This window comes from Seriola aureovittata, chromosome 21 (assembly GCF_021018895.1).
Source record: "Seriola aureovittata isolate HTS-2021-v1 ecotype China chromosome 21, ASM2101889v1, whole genome shotgun sequence".
NCBI classification, from domain to species: Eukaryota; Metazoa; Chordata; class Actinopteri; order Carangiformes; family Carangidae; genus Seriola; species Seriola aureovittata.
In genome coordinates, this window is record NC_079384.1 from 6,217,539 (window position 1) to 6,236,763 (window position 19,225).

General features: G+C 46.0%; 1 protein-coding gene across 3 annotated transcripts in view; it reads right to left on the reverse strand.

Moving 5' to 3' along the window:
* Positions 1–19,225, reverse strand: part of bahcc1b (BAH domain and coiled-coil containing 1b) — a 66,519-nt gene that overhangs the window by 25,334 nt on the left and 21,960 nt on the right. For all 3 annotated transcript variants that reach the window (XM_056365258.1, XM_056365257.1, XM_056365256.1), the window contains exons 3-7: positions 8,161–8,319; positions 3,914–4,024; positions 1,574–3,610; positions 958–1,069; positions 212–405 (exon numbers count right to left, since the gene is read on the reverse strand). In XM_056365258.1, coding sequence (XP_056221233.1) covers positions 212–405; positions 958–1,069; positions 1,574–3,610; positions 3,914–4,024; positions 8,161–8,319 — 2,613 coding nt within the window. The remainder of the gene's footprint in view (positions 1–211; positions 406–957; positions 1,070–1,573; positions 3,611–3,913; positions 4,025–8,160; positions 8,320–19,225) is intronic.

Sequence of the window (19,225 nt, forward strand, 5' to 3'; positions counted from 1 at the left end):
TTTCTGTATTCAGTATTATTAACAATAGCACCATGGGCGAACAAAAGAAACACAGTAAAGAGTAAAAAAAGAATCATCAATATGAAATCCAAGGAAGCTCCCGCACGGATTGACGTGATCTCAACAAAACAGCAGAAACATTGATCTTCACTAAAACACATGAAATGCAGATGATTGACGACAGAGACCACGTCGTGTGGAGTCTACTCACTGTACGAGTGCCCCATCCAGAGGGAGGGACTTCCTGTCCTCTGCATCCAGTGGTGGTGAGCTGGGTGAGCGTGTGCAGCAGGGTCCGCCCCTAGCTGGTTTGCGCCTCCGGGGACCAAGAGGTGAGAGGTCAGGTCACCGTGGCAACTACTGGAAGGGTGGATCCTGGCGAACTCCACCCGATCCTTGTTTTCCCTGTTGTGGCGGTAGGCGGGGTGAACTTTGTCATTATCATGATTATCCCTCTTATTGTCATCATCATCACCATCACCATCATTATGATCATTATCTTCATCCTTGTCATCTTCATTACCACTACTACCATTATAATCATGGAGAAAATGAAATGTGACAGCAACAGGAACAGCCATCATCTTGTGCCTTCTCATTATATGTTTTCTTCCCTTAATATGACTACATAATAAGAGCCTGATACTTCAGAGACATTCATATTAGTCCCCGTAACATTAATGCACCACATCTCATCTCAGAGAAAGAGAGAGAGAGAGAGGGGAAGAGAGAGAGTGAAGGGGTACAGAAATACCACATCAAAGAGTGAGAGGAGTAAATGGAGTGAGGGGATGAAAGAAAAGAGAAGCAGAGCCTCAGACTGGGAGAGAGAGAGAATGAAGGAACTGCAGCTTATCAGATGAGAGCAAAAATGAATAGATGCTACCGTGTGCCGTGCACACGTGTGACTGTGAGTGTATGCTCGTATGTGTTGGTGTTTGTGAAATTCAAGTGCACCTGATGATTATTTCTCTGTCTCTGTCCAGGTGATGGAGGCTGATCTGCTCCTCGGTCATCCTCTTCCTCTCCTCTGCCTCCCGGCCAAGAGGATACACGGGGCGTGAAACCCCTGAATTGCAAGAACAACAGTGCTACTGGTTACTATCATTCGCCAATCAAAAAAATATCATTGGATGACAACATTTCAAACACCCCTACTTCTGAAACGACTTCTGTTTTTCTGTTCCTTTAAAGTGAAAGTCTGCCCAGATACAGGTTGTACACATAATATCACGTTTTGATGTTCATCGCACTTTTCTTGTGCTTGTACTTTTCTTGCTTATATACCTACTTCCCCTCAACGTGCCTCATACATTTCTATGACTAGAGGTGAAGTCCTTTGACAAGCACTGCCCTGCGTCTGCATCTCTGCCTCTGTACAAAGAATCTATTCCTGAACGACTCAACAGAAGCTGTCCGCAGTAAAATGTCATAAGGATCACGAAATGTAAGATACTGTACAACACCAATAGCTGTTCTCGGGTGTTAAACTGTGGATTTTTCCCCATAATGCACTTTATAGGACAGAAATACTATTAATTGACTTTCAGTGCAAGGAGGATAAAGGTCTGACCTTTCATGCTGGGCAGCACCCTGCCCTGTCTGCTGTGTCCAGGGGTGTTGTCTGGGGAACGGTGGGGTGGCCGGGCTACCGCAACGGCAATACCGACCGGAGGCTGTCGCACCTCCCCCTCTCCTGTGTCCCCCGCCTCCTTCCCGCCTCTGTCGCCCCTCTCTCCCTCGTTAGTGGATCCTCGGCGAGGAGGGAGCGACTGTTTCTGAGGGTCTTGCAGGGAGGTGTTGCTCTTAGCTCCTCCTCTGTCCCCCTTCTCTGATCTCTCTCCACCCTGCTTGAGACAGCCCAGACCCCCAAAGGGGCTCCGCTGTGGCAGCATCAGTGGCTGCTGGGAGCTGTAGTTCATGAGGTTCTTCATGGCACTGCCCTCACCCTCAGTGGTGTGCGATGAGGAGCGGGATAGAGGTGGAGGCTGTTGAGAATGGGGCTGGTTGTGGTCACTATTTGGAGCTCTGTTGCTGAGCCCTCTTACTTCATCATTACCAACCGATGTATGATGGGAACTTTTTCGCTGGTCCTCTTGGTGGCCCCCTCGAACCCCCCAGGAAGGTGCTGCCTGACCTCCATCTCTTCCCCTCTCTTCTGTACTAGCTCCATGGCTGCTGTGCTGCTGGTGCCTTATCCGTGCAACCTTTTGCCCCTCCCTCTGAGCCCCTGATCCCACCCTCCCATCAGGATGAGGACCCGAGTGGGAACAGTCCCTGAGGGGAGGAGTGCTGGTATCGCCGCCATTCTTGGATGTGCCGTGTGTCCCCTGGGCATCTAGTGGGAGTGAGGGCCGGTAAACATCGTCCACAACCTCAACATCTCTGAAGGATGAAGATCTTTCCAGGCTGCAGGACCGCAGCTCAGGCTGAGAGCTCATGTTGGAGCTGGGTTTGTGGAAGTTCTGCGTCTGGTGGCTCCAGTCAGGAGGTTTGTCAGCTTTGCCATATCCCAGCTGCTGCTGGTGTGGTTGCGATTTGTCCTTCTTCTGACAACTGCTAAGTCGGCCGAGATGATGAGAGGGACTTTCATACGATCCTTCTCCACTCTTATCATCTCCCTTTCTCCCACCTCCTCCTGCTCCACGACAGTCAGGGGCTGCCAGGTCTCCCAGTGGCCCGACTGAGGGCACATACGTTGGGCCAATGACTTTCGCCTCCCTGCCAGACCCTCCAGGGGCGGATGCGGGATCTTTGGAAGGCGTCAGTGTAAGAGGGGCTGGGGAACAGTAAAACTCTGGATGAGGATGGTGATGTGCATGGTGTATCCACCCTCCTGTGACTGTGGAGCCCATGTGCAAGGCATGAGGCGGAGGTGGCGGAGGGGGAGGGGGAGGCGGCATCGAGTAGGAGGCCACAGAGTGGGGGGTCGGAGGTGCCAGCATGGCCGTCGCCGCAGCCGTCCCTCGTCTCATACATTCAGAGGAGGAAGTTGAGGATTCACTGATCCTCATCTCCCCGTTTATGGGTCCATCCTTGGAGCACCGCCTGCCACCTCCAGATGGAGGTCTGGCCACCCCACCACCGCTGCAGCTGCTCAGTGCTCCCCCTTTTCCTCCAGAGCCAGTGTCTGGCCCCGAACCACTGGACAGTTTACAGGCGGTCATATGTTTTGTCCCCTGACTGCCCGAGTCACTGTCTCTGTACTCCTTGTGTCGCTCCAGAGAATGTCGATGGTCCTCCTCCCTGCCCTGGGGTGTGAGGTGAGGAAGGAGGGCGTGATGATGGTGGGGGTAAGCTTGGTGGTGGTAACTGGATGGAGTGGTGGCAGGATTCAGCTGATGAGGATGGTGATGGTGGAGCTGATGCTGTTTGTCTTTGCTCTCCTGGTGCCGCTCCTTGCTGCTCGATCGCTCCTTGTCCTTCGACAAAGATGAAACGCCTTTCTCAGCCGCATCCTTGGTGCTCTTCCCGCCTCCTCCCCCATTGTCCGTCTCCCGGCTGCAAGAGCCAAGTGGGTGGCCTGGGGCGGTCCTGGACAACGGGGGAAGGCTGTGATTGGTGGAGAGCAGAGGGGGCTGAGGAGGAAGGCCTCTCAGGTAGAAGTGATCTGGGAGGAGAAGAGACGACTTCAAATGAATCACTAAAGTTAAAGGCTTGTAGAGATCTAGAGAGATTTGAACGCTAGCTGCAGAGTGGCTGCTAAAAACACCTCTTTTCATAAAGTTTTATTAAAATTACTTCATTAAAATGTGCTTCTGCAGAGATATCTGCAGAAAAAGAAACGAAAAGCTGCCAGCTTGAAAAAGTTACCGGTTCTTACTCCTGTGGTGACTGCTGATTAAGCATTTTAAAGAAGCATATATAAAGCTATTTTTCTCTGTTACATCCACACACACACACACACACCTACCTTTTTGAGTTTCATAGAAGCGGTGCTGTCCGTAGAGACCGTTGCTATGGTGATCCAGGGGACTCATGGGGAGAAAAGGAGAGGCAAGACTTCCTGAATAGCTGGGGTACCCTGTCAGAGGGAGGGAGAGCGAAAAAAAGAATTGATGTTTCTCCGCAACGCTGACATTCAGCAGCCCTCTAAACAAACAGTTTATCTCTACAATCTATCATGAGATGGGGCCATTTTGGAAAACACAGAAAAAATATGGCCGGTTAGTGCTACTTTCACCATAAATGCACTTTTGCACAAACATGCCACAGGAGTTGACATTATTTACAGTGGACAAAGTGGTGACAAAAACCACAGCCGACAGCTACTGCCAAGTGTTTGCAGCATTTAACTGGATGGAATTTGCTCTTCTACAAAACACATTTTTCCCAAACCCAAGACAAATAGTATGCAGAATCACACACACACACACACAGTCCTCCCAGGAGGTCACTGGGAGGTAAACGGTCGTTCCACTCTGCTCCTCGTCTTCAAGGACGTTGAACTGCATCGTGGGATAGGGGAGGTCTTGGTGGTTATGTTGATGGGGGGCCGGAAGGGTGTAGGGATGGGTGAGGGTCAGTGTGGGTGTGTATGTGCGCAGGGATGTCATGGTGGTTGAGAGTGGGTAGTATTGAAAAAAAAAACCCTGCAAAATCACCACAGGCCCGTGCACACACACACACACACACACACACACAAGCTCAGTACACAAACACACATCACGGAGCCAAAAGGCTTGGATTGTGTGTGTGTGTGTGTGTGCGTGTGTGTGAGTGTGTGTGTGTGTGTGTGTGTGTGTGTGTGTGTGTGTGTGTGTGTGTGTGTTTGTGGAAGTGTGTGTGTTCTCCAGCAGCTGGTTTCATGCCCCACAGAGTGTCCTTGCCGGCCCGTTAATTGGCAGCCGTTAAAAGTTTAACGGTGGTGGCCAAAGTAAACAGCACTCCATAAAAACTCATCCTACGCATTCCACAGTCGCACTGCAAAACCACCAACACCCCCTCACTGCTCCCAGCATGTGTGTGTGTGTGTGTGTGTGGGACTCAGTGTGTCTGCGTGTTCATGCTGCAATGTCAATGCATAAACGCATGTGTGTGCGTCTGTGTATGAGTGTGTGTGATTACTCTGACTGGTTAACAACCAGTGAATCTAAATGGCGACAATTAGCCAAAAGGCTCTATCAGCCATCTAAAGCCAATCCCCTGGGTAATGATGAGTGATAAAACTCAGGAGGGAGGGAGGGAGGGAGCGAGGGAGGCGAGATGAGACGGATGAAGACGGGAACAAAGACAGCAGAGGGACACTGTGACAAAAAGGGAGGGAAGGAGGAAAGGGAAGAAGGGATAGAGGAGGTTAGAATATACAGCAGAGAGAGAGAAAAAGTAAAGGAGACACCAGAAGAACAGGGCTGTCAATATGAAAAGCCCCCAATCTGGTGCTGCTGTGAGGCGTATGAAGAGGGGAGAGGGGAGAGAGAGTGTGTGTGTGTGTGTGTGTGTGTGTGTGAGGGAGGGGGGTTGGGGTGGAAGATGAAGGAGGAAGTGAAAGGGAAGTGAAGAGCTTTGAGATGGCGGAGATGAGAGGACAGAGGAAAGGGAGGTAAGGAGAGGAGCGAGAGCACATGAGAGAGGAGACAAAAAACAAGGACAGGTGTGGAAGAGGCAGAGCGGGCGAGCGAGTGAGAGGAGAGGTGTGTGTGTGTGTGTGTGTGTGTGTGAGTGAGTGTGAGAGAGAGAGAGAGAGAGAAAAAGATATTTTTGTGTGTGAAAGAGAATATGTGCTGTTTTTCAAACAACTGTGCATTTCTTCGTGAATATGTCTCATCTTTTGACTATGTGTGTGTCTACAGTGTGTGTGTGTGTGTGTGTGTGTGTGTGTGTGTGCGCCTGTGTGGTGTGTATTAGCCAGGTTTCTTCTCTCTGTGCTGGCTACGCTCCACTCTCTGGACCGTGGCCAGCTGGCAGACCGCCTACCGGAGCTCCCTGGCTTTAATTCTTAAAAACAATCATTTGTAGTGTGTGTGGGCGCGTGTTTGTGCATGTGAGTGTGTGCGCGCGCACGCGTACGTGTGTGTTCAGACATCAAAGCTGAGCCACACAGACACAAAATCTGTCTGATAGGCACACACATTCTCCCTCCACACACACACGCACGCACACACACACACACGCACACACACACACATTCTTGCTCTCTTTTCACCACAGCTGCTCTCTCTTGTGTTCACGTTGAAGTCCTGCCTCTGACTCTTTCTATGAATCTGATTTAAGAGAGTCACCCCGGGCGACATTAGTGCTCATTTTCAGGGCTTAACTGTAGCTATTTATCGCTCGATGAGCTGCAAATGGGCAGTTGTACAAACAAAACTTTTGTCTCCTTTCAAGCTTTAAAGCTGCATCAGGAGAGATTTCGGCGTAGGAACGCAGCTCTCATGAGCTCGTCTTCGGGCTGCAGCGGAGAAGTATCCTGTCTGCATGAGTGAGAGGCAGCGTGTTTGACTTATTTGCCCAAATTAAACTCTGGCGTGTACGCTTCCTCACAAGCAGGATGTGACAAATTAAAACTTAGAGGACGGAAATGCAAACAGCAGCTTTCTCCAGCGAAAGATAGACTCGGCATTTTTTTGCCTCTCTTGCTCTTCTGGTACAAAGCAATTAAAGGTTTATACAAAAAGAAATTACCTCTAAAATCAGAAGGATTTTTTCGATTGCATCCAAAAACTTTGCACCAAACATTGAAGTCATGCTGTAAAATAAGTCAGAAGAGCCCCTTTTTTTGCAGCAGGCATTTCGAACATGTCATAGCAGGAAAAGCATAAATGATGTCTCAGTCCAAGTGTCCCTCTAAGTCATGCCTGTGAGTCAGCATGCACATCAGCAGGATGCTGGAGCTGGCTCACCTAAAAGGAATGCAATCGTTATTATTCTTATTGATTACGCCTGTGCTTTTCCTGACATGACATGTCAAAATGCAGCGGAGGAGGGAGGACTGTTATTGCAGTGGTCACACAGCTGGTTGTATGCAATGCACCGAAAGTTGACTGGTTTCCATTTAACTCCTCAGCAACAACGTTTGGGGACTTAAAATACTTTTTCCAAGGCGTTGTTGTCGACTCGCTCACATTTGGTGAAAAACTGGTGAAATGTGAAATTCGGACCGTTTTCAGTTAGTTGAGAAATACAGCCTGTGGCGGAAGCTGTCTTTCTGTTGAGGAGGTTATCTTTCTAGACCCATCTTACTGTCAAAAGAGAAATCCTCTCTCTCACACACACACACACACACACACACACACACACACACACACACACACACACACACAGACAGACACAGACAGACACAGACAGACACAGACAGAAACACATGCACATCAATACCTGAAAGGGACAGATAACTAAGTCAAGCCCAAGTCTTTGACCACAAACGGTTAACAGTCGAAAGAGGACATGATGCATGTGGATGCGCACATTTTTGTGAGCGTGTGTGTGTCTGATCAGGAAGGGGGCCGTTGGAGGTCGGTTAGCCCAGAAGGGGCCCTGAGGGTGGGGCTGCGGTCAGAGGGGGAGGGGACTGTGAAGCAGGAGAGGATGGTGGAAATGGGGGTAAGTTGTCAGTGTGTCTGTGTGAAGGGAGGTGCTTGTGAAACTTAAAACTCATCCCTAAAAGAGTAAGGGGGGGGGGGGGGGGGTGAGAGTTGACTGAGTGAAAGGAGGGAAGAAAATGCAGGAGCCTGAAGTGTACTGTCGAATTACTGCCAATTATGACGTTATTCTTAAACTGCATCAAGGCGTGTGTTTGTTTGTGTGTCTGTTTGTGTATTTATGGGTCGGGGCAAGAGGAAGAGGAAGGTTTTGGTCTTGCACCAGTTTTAAGAGCGTCATGGTGCTTGAGCTCACAACTAGAAAACAGCCACAAACACAAAGCCACATGCTCGCTGACATACACAGCCACCAGAGGATGTGTGTGTGTGTGTGTGTGTGTGTGTGTGTGTGTGTGTGTGTGTGTGTGTGTTTCTATAAGTAGCATCATCTGAGGCGTCACTACAGCGTGTGTTTGGTTTCAGCTCAGTGTTGGTTAAACCACTTAATGGCTCCATCTTGATCTAATCCCAAACCAAGACCCTGGATTAACCAGAGACCCAAGCACTCTGGGCTGCCTCCTCTTTCTATGTGTGTGTGTGTGTGTGTGTGTGTGTGTGTGTGTGTGTGTGTCTGTCTTACCTTCATGCGAATGGGGGAACCAAATAGGGGAAGCGCTCGAATGGGGTCCAGCCCTATAGGAGGGGGAGGAGGGGGAGGCAGCAGGTCCAGAGGGGTGAGGAGGGTGGGAAGGCGGGGACCCCAGACTGCTGGCCAGGAAGGATCCCATGAAGGAAGCACCTGTGCGACACAGAGAGAGGCTGGAGGTTAGAGATTAAATTTGACCACAGGTGAGCAGGAGGTGGGGATGAGTCTGCTGAGGTGCCAATGAGCAAGCAACACCACAGAAGAAGAAATGAGAAGCTCCAAAGTATAAACTGAGAAAAAGCAGATGTGCACCGAATCTGCCTGAGCGGTTAAAATAAAATAAATGTGCAAATGACAAGTGTTTCATGCTTTCTTCCCTTCTGTGCGTCTTTGCAAAGAAACTCCTCAGTGTTTCACGCTTATTTGATGGGGCTCCGTGCACACGTCTGCTTCGACGAGGTGTGCATGAGTCACTTGTTGCTTGCGAGCAACATGGCGAACGTGGCACCGGACACGGTAAAAATCATCTTTGAAATATAAAACATAGTGGTGAAACATATTTCCCCCTCAACATTACAACAAGAGACAAAATATTGTTTTAATGTCACTCAAAAAAAATAACATTTTCAGAACCCAGCAGGAGTTTGAGGCTTGAGTTTTTCTCCTGTTAGATGTTAGTAAAAAAAAAAAAAAAGAAAAAAGAAGTGAGACACGGCAGATCTGGCTGGTATTAATATTACTGAGTAGTGCTGTGAAAAATGAAATTTCGTGACCTGCCCTAGAGAAATGAATCCCTCCAAGCTACATTCACACTGCAGCTGGAAGTGTCCCAATTCTGATCATTTTTTCTCCTCACATGTGACATACATATCCGATTTTTTTCTCTTAAAACTTATGATCCAGAAAAAGCTTCAAGGAGACAGTTTTTTTTCCTCAATTCTGATCTGAATATATATATAAACTGAGGCCTGAGGCATGTGACTGACTGGTGTTTGAACACTCACATAACAATTTGTCACTGTTGATAATTGTCACTTAAGACAGTTGATTTATTTTGGTGCCTCAGTCAGCGTTAGCTTCAGATGCTAACAACGATGGCTGAAGGTTTTAGCTGTAATTCTTAAAGAGGAAAACTTAGAAGAGGTCACACAACTTGAAGTTGAGGTTTTTGCTAATTTCAGTTTGATTTCAGGACTGTTTTGGGTCTGAATTCCCGCTCAGATCTGTCTGCTCACCTCACAGGTCAAATGGTCCGGAATCAGATTTTCCTGGTTCTGATTTTACTGACAAAGATGTCGGCAAGCTGAACTCCAAACAGATGTTACATCCAGGTTTTCTACAGTTCACGACCAGCTTGATGGCAGTGAGACAGAACCATGGACAGGAAGCTAAGCAGCGAACATGACAGTTGAAATCTTCAGTTCAGCTGAAACTCGAAACTGACGCGTTTGAAACAACATGGCTCTTATCATTGATTCTTCTATTGATTACATCCTGCTGAAGATTCGACCAATCATTTTGAAAAATTCATTGGAGTAGAAACCTAGTTTCGCCTCGTAGACAGGAACGAGAGGAAGCTTTACTTGTTCAATTTCATCCTGTGACGGTTTCAGCGAACCGAGCGAAGAGGCTCAGTTCAGTTTGGCTCCGTTTGAATGTATCTCCACTTATCAGCATGCTCTCATTTAGTGGAACAACCCGAACAGTTGTAGGGGAAGGAGGAAACATATCCACAGGGAATCAGGTAATTAGTCACTGGATGGAGAGAGAGAGAGAGAGAGAGAGACACAGAGAGAGAGAGAGAGAGAGAGAGAGAGAGAGAGAGAGAGAGAGAGAGAGAGAGAGAGAGAGAGAGAGAGAGAGAGAGAGAGGGGTGGTGGGTTGGGTCGTTACCCATAAATGCTGCCTCGCATCAGAGACAATTACCACAACCACAACAGTCCGCATCTGAGTCACACACACACACACACGCGCACACGCACACAAACACACACGCACACACACACACAGAGTACCCTCACCTCAACCATGACCTGACGCCCTAACAACCACAACCACAAGAGCCTCCAACTGTCTGCCTGTCTCTCTCTCTCGCAGACACAGACACAGACAGACACACAGACACAGACAGACACACACACACACACACACACACACACACACACACTAGAGAGAGGGCATGGGATAAACCAAGAGAGAGATGGAGCAGCGGTGTGTATTCAGAGACACGTTAGAAATCACACGTGTGTCTATTGATACAATTGGATCTGAAGCATTTACACACACACACACACACACACACACACACACACACACACAAACACACACAAACACACACACAGATAAGGACAAACCACACATTGTACCAAGACAATTGTAGAAATCCCTCCATCTTTTGCACTTGATATTTTCACTTTCTGAAAAAAGACTTGTCCAAAACCTGCCTAGACACTTATTTACTCTCTCTCTCTCTCTCTCTCTCTCTCTCTCTCTCTCTCTCACCCTCTCTCAGACAGGATATTTTCACAGTGTTTTTTTCATTTTCTTTTTCTTTTTTCTCCAAATCCCCTCTTGTACAACTGTAGATCAGTGGCCTTTCAGCCAGTCATAATAAAACACAGCTCGTATAAGACTCAGGCTGGTTTCACAAGGCCCCCTGGCAGTGCAGGCTCACACACACACACACACACACACAGGTACACACACACAGGTACACACAGGTCAAATAGAGACTGATACACACACACACACACTGTACCTCATCTACTAGAGCAGACAATAGAAAAGAAAGCGGTTTTCAGCTGAGCAGCCATGCATTTCTGAAATCACAGGCAGAATCCTGAAGTGTCTCCGACAGCCGCGAAAGTTAACTTCTATTAAAAAAAGCATTTTAAAAAATACACACACTGATTTCTAAAATAATATTGATTGGTAAGTTAAGTGGTGTAAATACTTTGCACTCCTTTAATCTCTCATCCTCTCAGATCTCCACCCATCCCCCCCTTTTCCCATCTTTTTCCATTTACTCATCTCTTTCCTTTTTCTCCTCTTCTTTCCCCCCATTCCCTCTCTTTCCTGTCACCTCCCTCCCTCCCTCCCTCCCTGTCTGTTTTGTGTTGGCGAGTTGAGGAGAAAATCATATTTGCCCGCTCCCTCTGGCCTGCTGATATGGAAAATCATCTCGGAGGCCAGCCACTAACGTAAACCTTATTTCTGTCCCTGTTTTTTTTTTTTCCTCCTCCCCTTTTTCTCTTCCTGCCCTCTGCTCCCACCTTTGTTTTATCCTGATCTGCACATTCCCTGCACATCTGTCACCGCTGCATCCTCTCGTAGTTTCCCGTACAGCTCTGAGCAGAGACACACCGGGCGATGACTGCGAGCTCGTCAAATTAGCCACAACTGATGAGGAATATCAGACAAAGAGGGAGCGAGACAAAACAGAGGCATGGCAAACATTACACAAACTCTACGCCTCAGCGAGTTTGATTGATCAACCACAGATATTTATCTACATCAAAAAAATCCGGCTCTGACCAAAGTCACATCATCGTTATACACAGCACATTACTATATCTGCATATGTTATTTACTATAAATACAAGCTGCTGACTGAGAACGCAGCTCCATTCAGTCTCTGTAGTGGTAATTAAAGTAGGAAATGTGTTCGTATGCCTCCCATTTTTCCCAGTTGGCATCATGAATTGGAAAAGTGTGTCAACACACAGGCAGAGAATCCTCCGATGTTGACTATCCAAGGTAATAAAAATCAGAATTATGAGTTTCTATTCATACTAATGCAGTCGGATGCACTTACAGAGAGCAAAATCTGCTTTAGTTTATTTATGATTGACTGTAATGTGATTTGCTAAGGGGAAAATCCACTCAAAAATAGTTGTTGTAACACGGTTGTATATAGAAAAAAAAAGTATTGGATGTGTTCCTTGCTTTTCTGGGCAGGTTTTGCTGCTTGGCATATTTTTGGTATTCTCATGTATAACGGGGGCCAAACATAAATTTTGAGATGTTATATTTCCAGTGCAGCCACAATGGAGTTTGATAACAGCAAAACTGAAGCTTCAACAGTATAAGCATCAGGATTTGATGTCAGCACTTCAGACTTTAACAACCAGAGTTTCAGAGGCGCCATTTTACACTGATGGTTAACAGTCATACAGGGAGAAATCTATCTACAGAATAAATAAATAAAAATACTAAATACTTCACAGAAAGTAGCTTTGTAAAATTGAAAATGGTCACACTCTTGCTGCTGCGAGAGGTTGATATAAATAACACCTGTGTTGGTGTGGGACTATTTTAGGGTGGAATTTTTAAATTTAACTCCAGTGGATAAAAGTTGGCTCAAATTGTGCAAATAATGCCACATTTTTTCCATGAGTGCACTCACGTTTTTCACACCTTGCTGACACGCTATGACAGTTTTAATAAGGATGGACGAATGAGATCTGCTCAAACGTCACGTTTAGAAACAGTTAACAGGTAAATGCTTTCAATGCAAAATGCAAAGACAGTGTCAAATAATGAAAAGCAGCTTAAAATGCCATGGTTATGCCCTCATCTTTACATTATAACAGAGCTGGTCTTGCATTTGTTAATTTATATAGAGTATATGCAGTATGGAGCCGGGGGTGGTGGCGGTGGTGGTGGGAGGGTCAGTATGAAAAACATGACCCTGAACCCTCTTTTGTGTGTTTGTCTCAGCAGCTGCTGAGGAGGAAATCTACAGTGAAACAAAACAGCGAAACCACAGATAACAGGACAGACCATCCCAAGGTTTCTCACTATTCTAACGAGAGAAAGAGAGGAGGAGGAGGAGGAGGAAGAGGAGGGAGAGGAGGAAGAAGAAGCAACACACCAATGGAGGGTAGATAGAGGTGATACAACCAATGTCACAAGGAGAAACACAGATAAAGAAACAAAGTGGTATTCTTCGCTCCAGCTCTCTGAATGCACTGATGCTGATCAATACACACACACAATCACAAACAAACTCTCTCTCTCACACACACACACACACACACACACCTGGAAGGATGACAAGTTAAATCGATCTCTGTCCGATTGAAGATCAATATCCTCTCGTGTTCTATTGTCACATTTGCCAATTAACAGAAGCCTCTGTCCACACACTGATATACTGAACTCTCTCTCTGTCTCTCACACACATACACACATGCACTTTTACTCTGCCATTTGTAGTGACTACTGAGAAAGCTTGAGAGCCTGACAGTACAGTCTCACTGTGTGTGTGTGTTGTGTGTGTGTGTGTGTGTGTGTGTGTGTGTCAGAGGTTCTGACTCTCGTTAGCTTGGCTGTTACGCTTATTGCCGTACACTTGGCAACCTCTCGTCAGTCCGACCCTTTCATAAGCCTCCAACCACCAAGGGCCCTGGCACCGAGCCTTCAATCTGTGTGTGCATGTGTCTGTGTGTGTGTGTGTGTGTCTCTCTGTCTGTCTGTGTGTGTGTGTGTGTGTGTGTGTGTGTGTGTGTGTGTGTGAGTGTGTACGTCTGTGTTTTGTGTGTGTATTTAGGGGGCAGGAGTCAAGCCAGACCTTTCTGATCTGTTTTGACACCACGGAATTGCACAAGTGACAGGGCTACTCAAACAAGGCGGTCGTGGAAGGCGCTTATACACACACACACACACACACACACACACACACACACACACACACATACACACACACAAAGGTCCATAAAAGCATTATGGCACTGGGGACACAAACACATTCAATGTGTGACTAAGCGCCCGAGCGGTGCTTACAAAGACTACGTTCAGGGGAGAAAAGGAGTTCTTTTGCTCGACTAGATCCAGATAGCATTTTCCTTCTGCTCTATCTTATTATTCATCAACGATTCCTCTTGACTCATTCATGTTAGAAAGAGCAGGGTGTGCAAGCAAAGCATGGCATGTCGCCTGGGACGAGCAGCTGCACTGAATCACATTACGGCGGGAAGAGGAGAGGAGAGGACAGAGAAAGGGAAAGAGAAAGAGAGAGAGAGAGAGAGAGAGAGAGAGAGAGAGAGAGAGAGAGAGAAAGAGTGGAGGGGGAACTGAGATAAAAGAGCTACAAATGAGAGATTTCCCTGTGAGGCGCATAAATCAGCAGACTATGAACAGCACAGCTCAAAGCCTGACTCCCAGGCTGCGGACCAGAGCCTCGCCATCCACACACACACACACACACACACACACACAACCACGCAGACACACGCTCTCTCTCTCTCTCTCTCTCATACCATCTCCCTGCATGCACGAGACTACTGTAGTAACATCCCGATCTCACATCGCACCTACATGTGTGCGTTTACACCATCAAAAAGCCACTGAGGACGCTAAAAGACACGCCGTCTGCTGGCTGCAGCTCCAAGAAAAACTACAGGAAATAAAAAAGCAGCAGGAAAGCAGGAGGAATTAAAATGAAAACGTGCAACATTGCACCTTGAGTCAACCCAGCTCGAAAAAGCCCCCCCCCAAAAAAAGAACTCCAGTGATGTTCAGAGTTTTCCGTCGGCGAACGTGGCCCACAAACTGCGCCAGTAAACTGTGAGTGAGGAGGAAAATGTTCCTGCTTTTGACCACAGACTTTTTGGATGCCACACACCCACCCACCCACCCACGGCAGGAGGAAGGACCATATATGGTCGTGGTGAGCAGGAACTAATAACATATGAGAGTTTCTTAGGAAGCAGGAAGGAGGGAAGGGGGGGGGGGGTTGTCAGAGTAAGCTTTTCCATGTTTTACCAAAGAAAACAGAGGAATTTGGGGAATAGGGGTCATACGAGACTGGTTCTGCTGCCTCGGTCAGAATGAAACACAAATGGTACATGTGGGCACACACACACACACACACACACACACACACACACACTAATTAAAAGCATAAGGTTGCTGATATTTCAGGAAAGCCTGCGGTGAGAGCCAATAATGCAATTCCGTCTAACTTGTGTGCATGGGGATGTGTGTGTGTGTGTGTGTGTGTGTGTGTGTGTGTGTGTGTGTGTGCGTGCAACCCCCACCCCCACCATCACCCCCACAGTAGCTTTACAGCTCTGGTAAACAGTGAGGAAGCCTGTTCTGGGAGTTTTGGTCGTCTGACATGCCTGTGCCACGCCCCTGCGGTCCACTCAGTCTGCAGCCATGGCAAACACACAGACACACACACAGACACACACACACACAGACACACACACACACACACACACACACACACACACACACACACACACACTCACACACATCTTTACTAGGATGAAGACACGCATTGCCAGTAATGATTTGAAGCTGCATGTGCCTGCTGCTGGATGAAATACACCTGGGGGTCAAGACACCAGGAGGAGCACAGAGTGAGTCTAACAGAAAACAGTGGAGACGGAGGATGAACAGGTACACATGTGTTTCTTCAGGAGTCATGTGACCTAAAACAACACGGCTTCACCACGCATCGGTTACATACTACAATCTAAGGTACATTAGCACACACTCACTATGAAACACGTTCTTTAGTGCTGAATTATGTGACTCTGTTACTTATTCCTGATTACGATTACAGTTCAAAACCATGACATTAATAGTACTAGAAGAGTATGTGATGCAACGACTCAATATTTGGCCCAGATACTCAGTTTTATTTTATCAATGGATCACTGGCTCCCAGTGACAGAATCAAGCCCTTCTTAGCTCCATGGAGCGTTTTAGCTTCTTCCAGCTCATTGTTTTAGTTTTCTAGTCCACGACTTCACTGTTTAGCCTTGGTCTCACTGCTCTCAGAAGCAGCTGTTTGCCAGCAAAAATGCTGTAAAAACACACTGAACACAACCTGCCCCCGCACCAAAAAGCAGACAGGTAAAGTTAGCAACTAGTTGGTGAGCATAGTGGGGCATTTAGCAGCGAAAGAGCACATTATTTCGTTCAGGATATGGTGGAGACCAAAAACAGAGCGAAGCGAAAACGAAACAAAGCTAAGTGTTAGCGAGCTACATATCTGCAGGAGTTCACTATATCAACTAAAAAGTTGTTTCATACAAAGAAATATAAGATAAGCCTTGCAGTAATTAAAGTTTTTGGATGAGTCTTATCTTTATTTTTATTTTTGGACTAAAAAACCAAAGCATTTCACGCTATTTTTTCCAAGGGGGCTTGAGATTGTGGCCACATATTTGTAGCAGCGGTGCAGCACAATTCCTGCTTCAGCTAAAGTTAGCTCCAGCTCCAGTGGAAACAAAGACACCTACGCAGCACAAGCGAAGCAGCAGGGCGGCTGCAGCGAAGACGACAACGTCTTTAAACCAGGAGACCCAGATTCAACCATATCAAAGTACAAAGTACCACCTCGCTGAAGTGTCCTTGAGCAAGACACTGACTCCCTACCAGTTCTGCCAGTGCTGTAAGTGACCCCGCAGTCTGACCTGCAGGCAGCCGACAAAAGGTGAATTTCGCTGCTGGGATCAAGTATCACATTATTATTACGGTATGCTATTTACAAGCCATGTACAGTGCTTCCTTCAATCCCACGCCACGGAGAGTCATACCATAGTATCACTGGAGCAGGAAGTGTGTGTGCGACTATGTATAACTGTGTGTGCATGTGTGCCTGTGTGTGTGTGTTCAACCACGCCGCACCATATCACCCTCCATCATCGTGAGTTGAGGGGTTGTGGTTCCTAGAGAAGCACTTTACTTAAATTAGACCCTCAACAGCTCGACATGCAGGTGTCAGCGTGTGTATGTGTGTGTGTGTGTGTCTGCATGAGTACTGTATGTGCGTGTGGGTGCCAGACAGTCAGTGTGCGCCAGTGTGTGTGAGGGGGAAGAGACTGAACAAGAGAGAAGAGCGGGATCAGCAGACAAGCGAACACGAGAGAGAGGCAACGTGGGAGCGAGAGGAGGAAGAGGGAGGGAAGGAGAAGACGACGGAGGGAGGCAGAGAGAGAGGGATGGGGTACGCGAGCGAGCGAGCGAGTGAGTGAGTGAGGAAGAACTGGAGCTGGTGAAGCGAGAGAGAGAGAAAGCAGGTGAGAATAACCTAGTCTGACCTTATTTCAGCATGGCTTTTCCATTCTTTATATTCCCTCATTGCTGTAATATTTACACAGGAATAAAAGATTATTGGAGAGATCCACAGAGAGGAAATAAAGAGGAGGGAATGGGGGAGAAAAGAAAAATAAACAAAGGAAAGGATGGAGAGAAAGAGGCTGATGGAGTGGAGGGAAACAGATTGTAATAAATCTCAAATTAAAGCCACAACTAATAATTGTTTTCATTATTGATTAGTCTGCAAATTAGTTTTTCCATTAATCATTTAGTCTATGAAACGTAGAAAAAAAAATATTGTGAAAAGGCCCATCAGAATTTCTCAGAGCCCTTCAAACATCTGGCTTATTCCAGTTAATAATCCACAACTCAAAGATATTAAACTGACAATGATATGAACCAGAGAAAGAACAGGAAACATTTGAGTGGCTGGAACATGCAAACGTTGCCTAAAATGACTGAAATGAAAGATTAATGATCAAAACAGAAACAATTTATTTTCTGCCTGGTTATTTCAGCTTCACCTTCAAAATAAAAGACAAGATCAAATTAGAACGAAAAAAATCCCAATTTTTACACAACCAAAAACAAAAGTTCCTGATCTTTTAGACAAGGACAAGGTTATGTGGCCGTAAAACACACCTTTACAACAGCCAAGCAAGAAAGCTGAGAGAAACCGTGATGATGCCTGTCCACTGACGCATGTACTAGAAGCCAATAATTCAATATAGAGCAGAAAAGATAAATTGATTAATTGAGAAGAGGATGACAGAGAATGAATCAACAGCTATTTTCTTTACTGTGATGAATCCCTCAGGTTCTGTTGTACATGAAAATGCCAAACGTTTCCTATAGTTGCAGATTCTTTAAACTTTTTTTTTTTACTTTTACTGATCAAAAACCAAATATCGTTGGGTTTTGTGTCACTGGACTGACATGTTATTAAGACATAACCAGGACTTGTGAATTGTGATTGGCATTTTTTTTTTTTTTTTTTTACCACAAACTGAATCAATTCATCAAGAAAGTAAGTGGCAGATTAGTGGAAACCAAAAATAACCATTGCAGCCTTAACTCAATATTATTGATTTTCCATGGAATCATGATGAGACTTGATTATGATCATTCTACACAATTTTGTTTTCCAAATTCAAATTTAAAACTAACAAAATCAACTACTCCGTGGTAAGCAAAAAAAAAGAAGAGTGAATTTTTGGGGTTTTGCTAGTTATATGTGGCATTTTGCATAAAATTGTCATATAAATAATTATATCAATATCAGCAAATATCCTTATATTATCTTAGTGATCCCCGGCTACCAGGAGAAGTCAGACTGTGCTCTCACTGTGAGCCGTTGAGACAGAGCTTCACTTCCTCACTGAATACACCAATTACACAAACACAAGGGAACGTTTTGACACAAAACTAACAATCATACTGCACATCCAGAGATCTCCTATGAGAAAACCTCCTGACATTTAGGGACAGATCGGCTCTCTGGGCTGAGAAATATGTATCTGCATACCCAGCCTGGGATCGCTGAGCGGCCTGCGAATAACACAGCAACTTCTGAGGTCATTCCATGTTATCACTATGCATTTTTTTGCTGTGCTGTCATTTGACACCACATAAATTCCCTTTGGGCTAACCCCCGAACCCCTAACCTTAACTAAAACAGTGTTAAATGATGCACAAAACGCTTAAAATACACAGACATGGCACAGAAAATATCCTTAAAAGTGATGCTTACACCACAACTGAAGAAAAATCAGACCACTCTTTTGTTCTGCCGTTTTCTGTTATTTGTCTAGTTTGTAATTATTTATCTATTTATTATCATGACAACATGTTATATTCAGTAATGTGTAATTTAGCTTTGGTAATAACATTAATATCCATGCCACTAAAGCTTATTTGATTTTTTAAAAAAAAGAAAGAAAGAAGCTGAAACAAATGGAAGAGCTGATAAAACACAGACAAGACCAACACTAAGAGGTTCTGATGA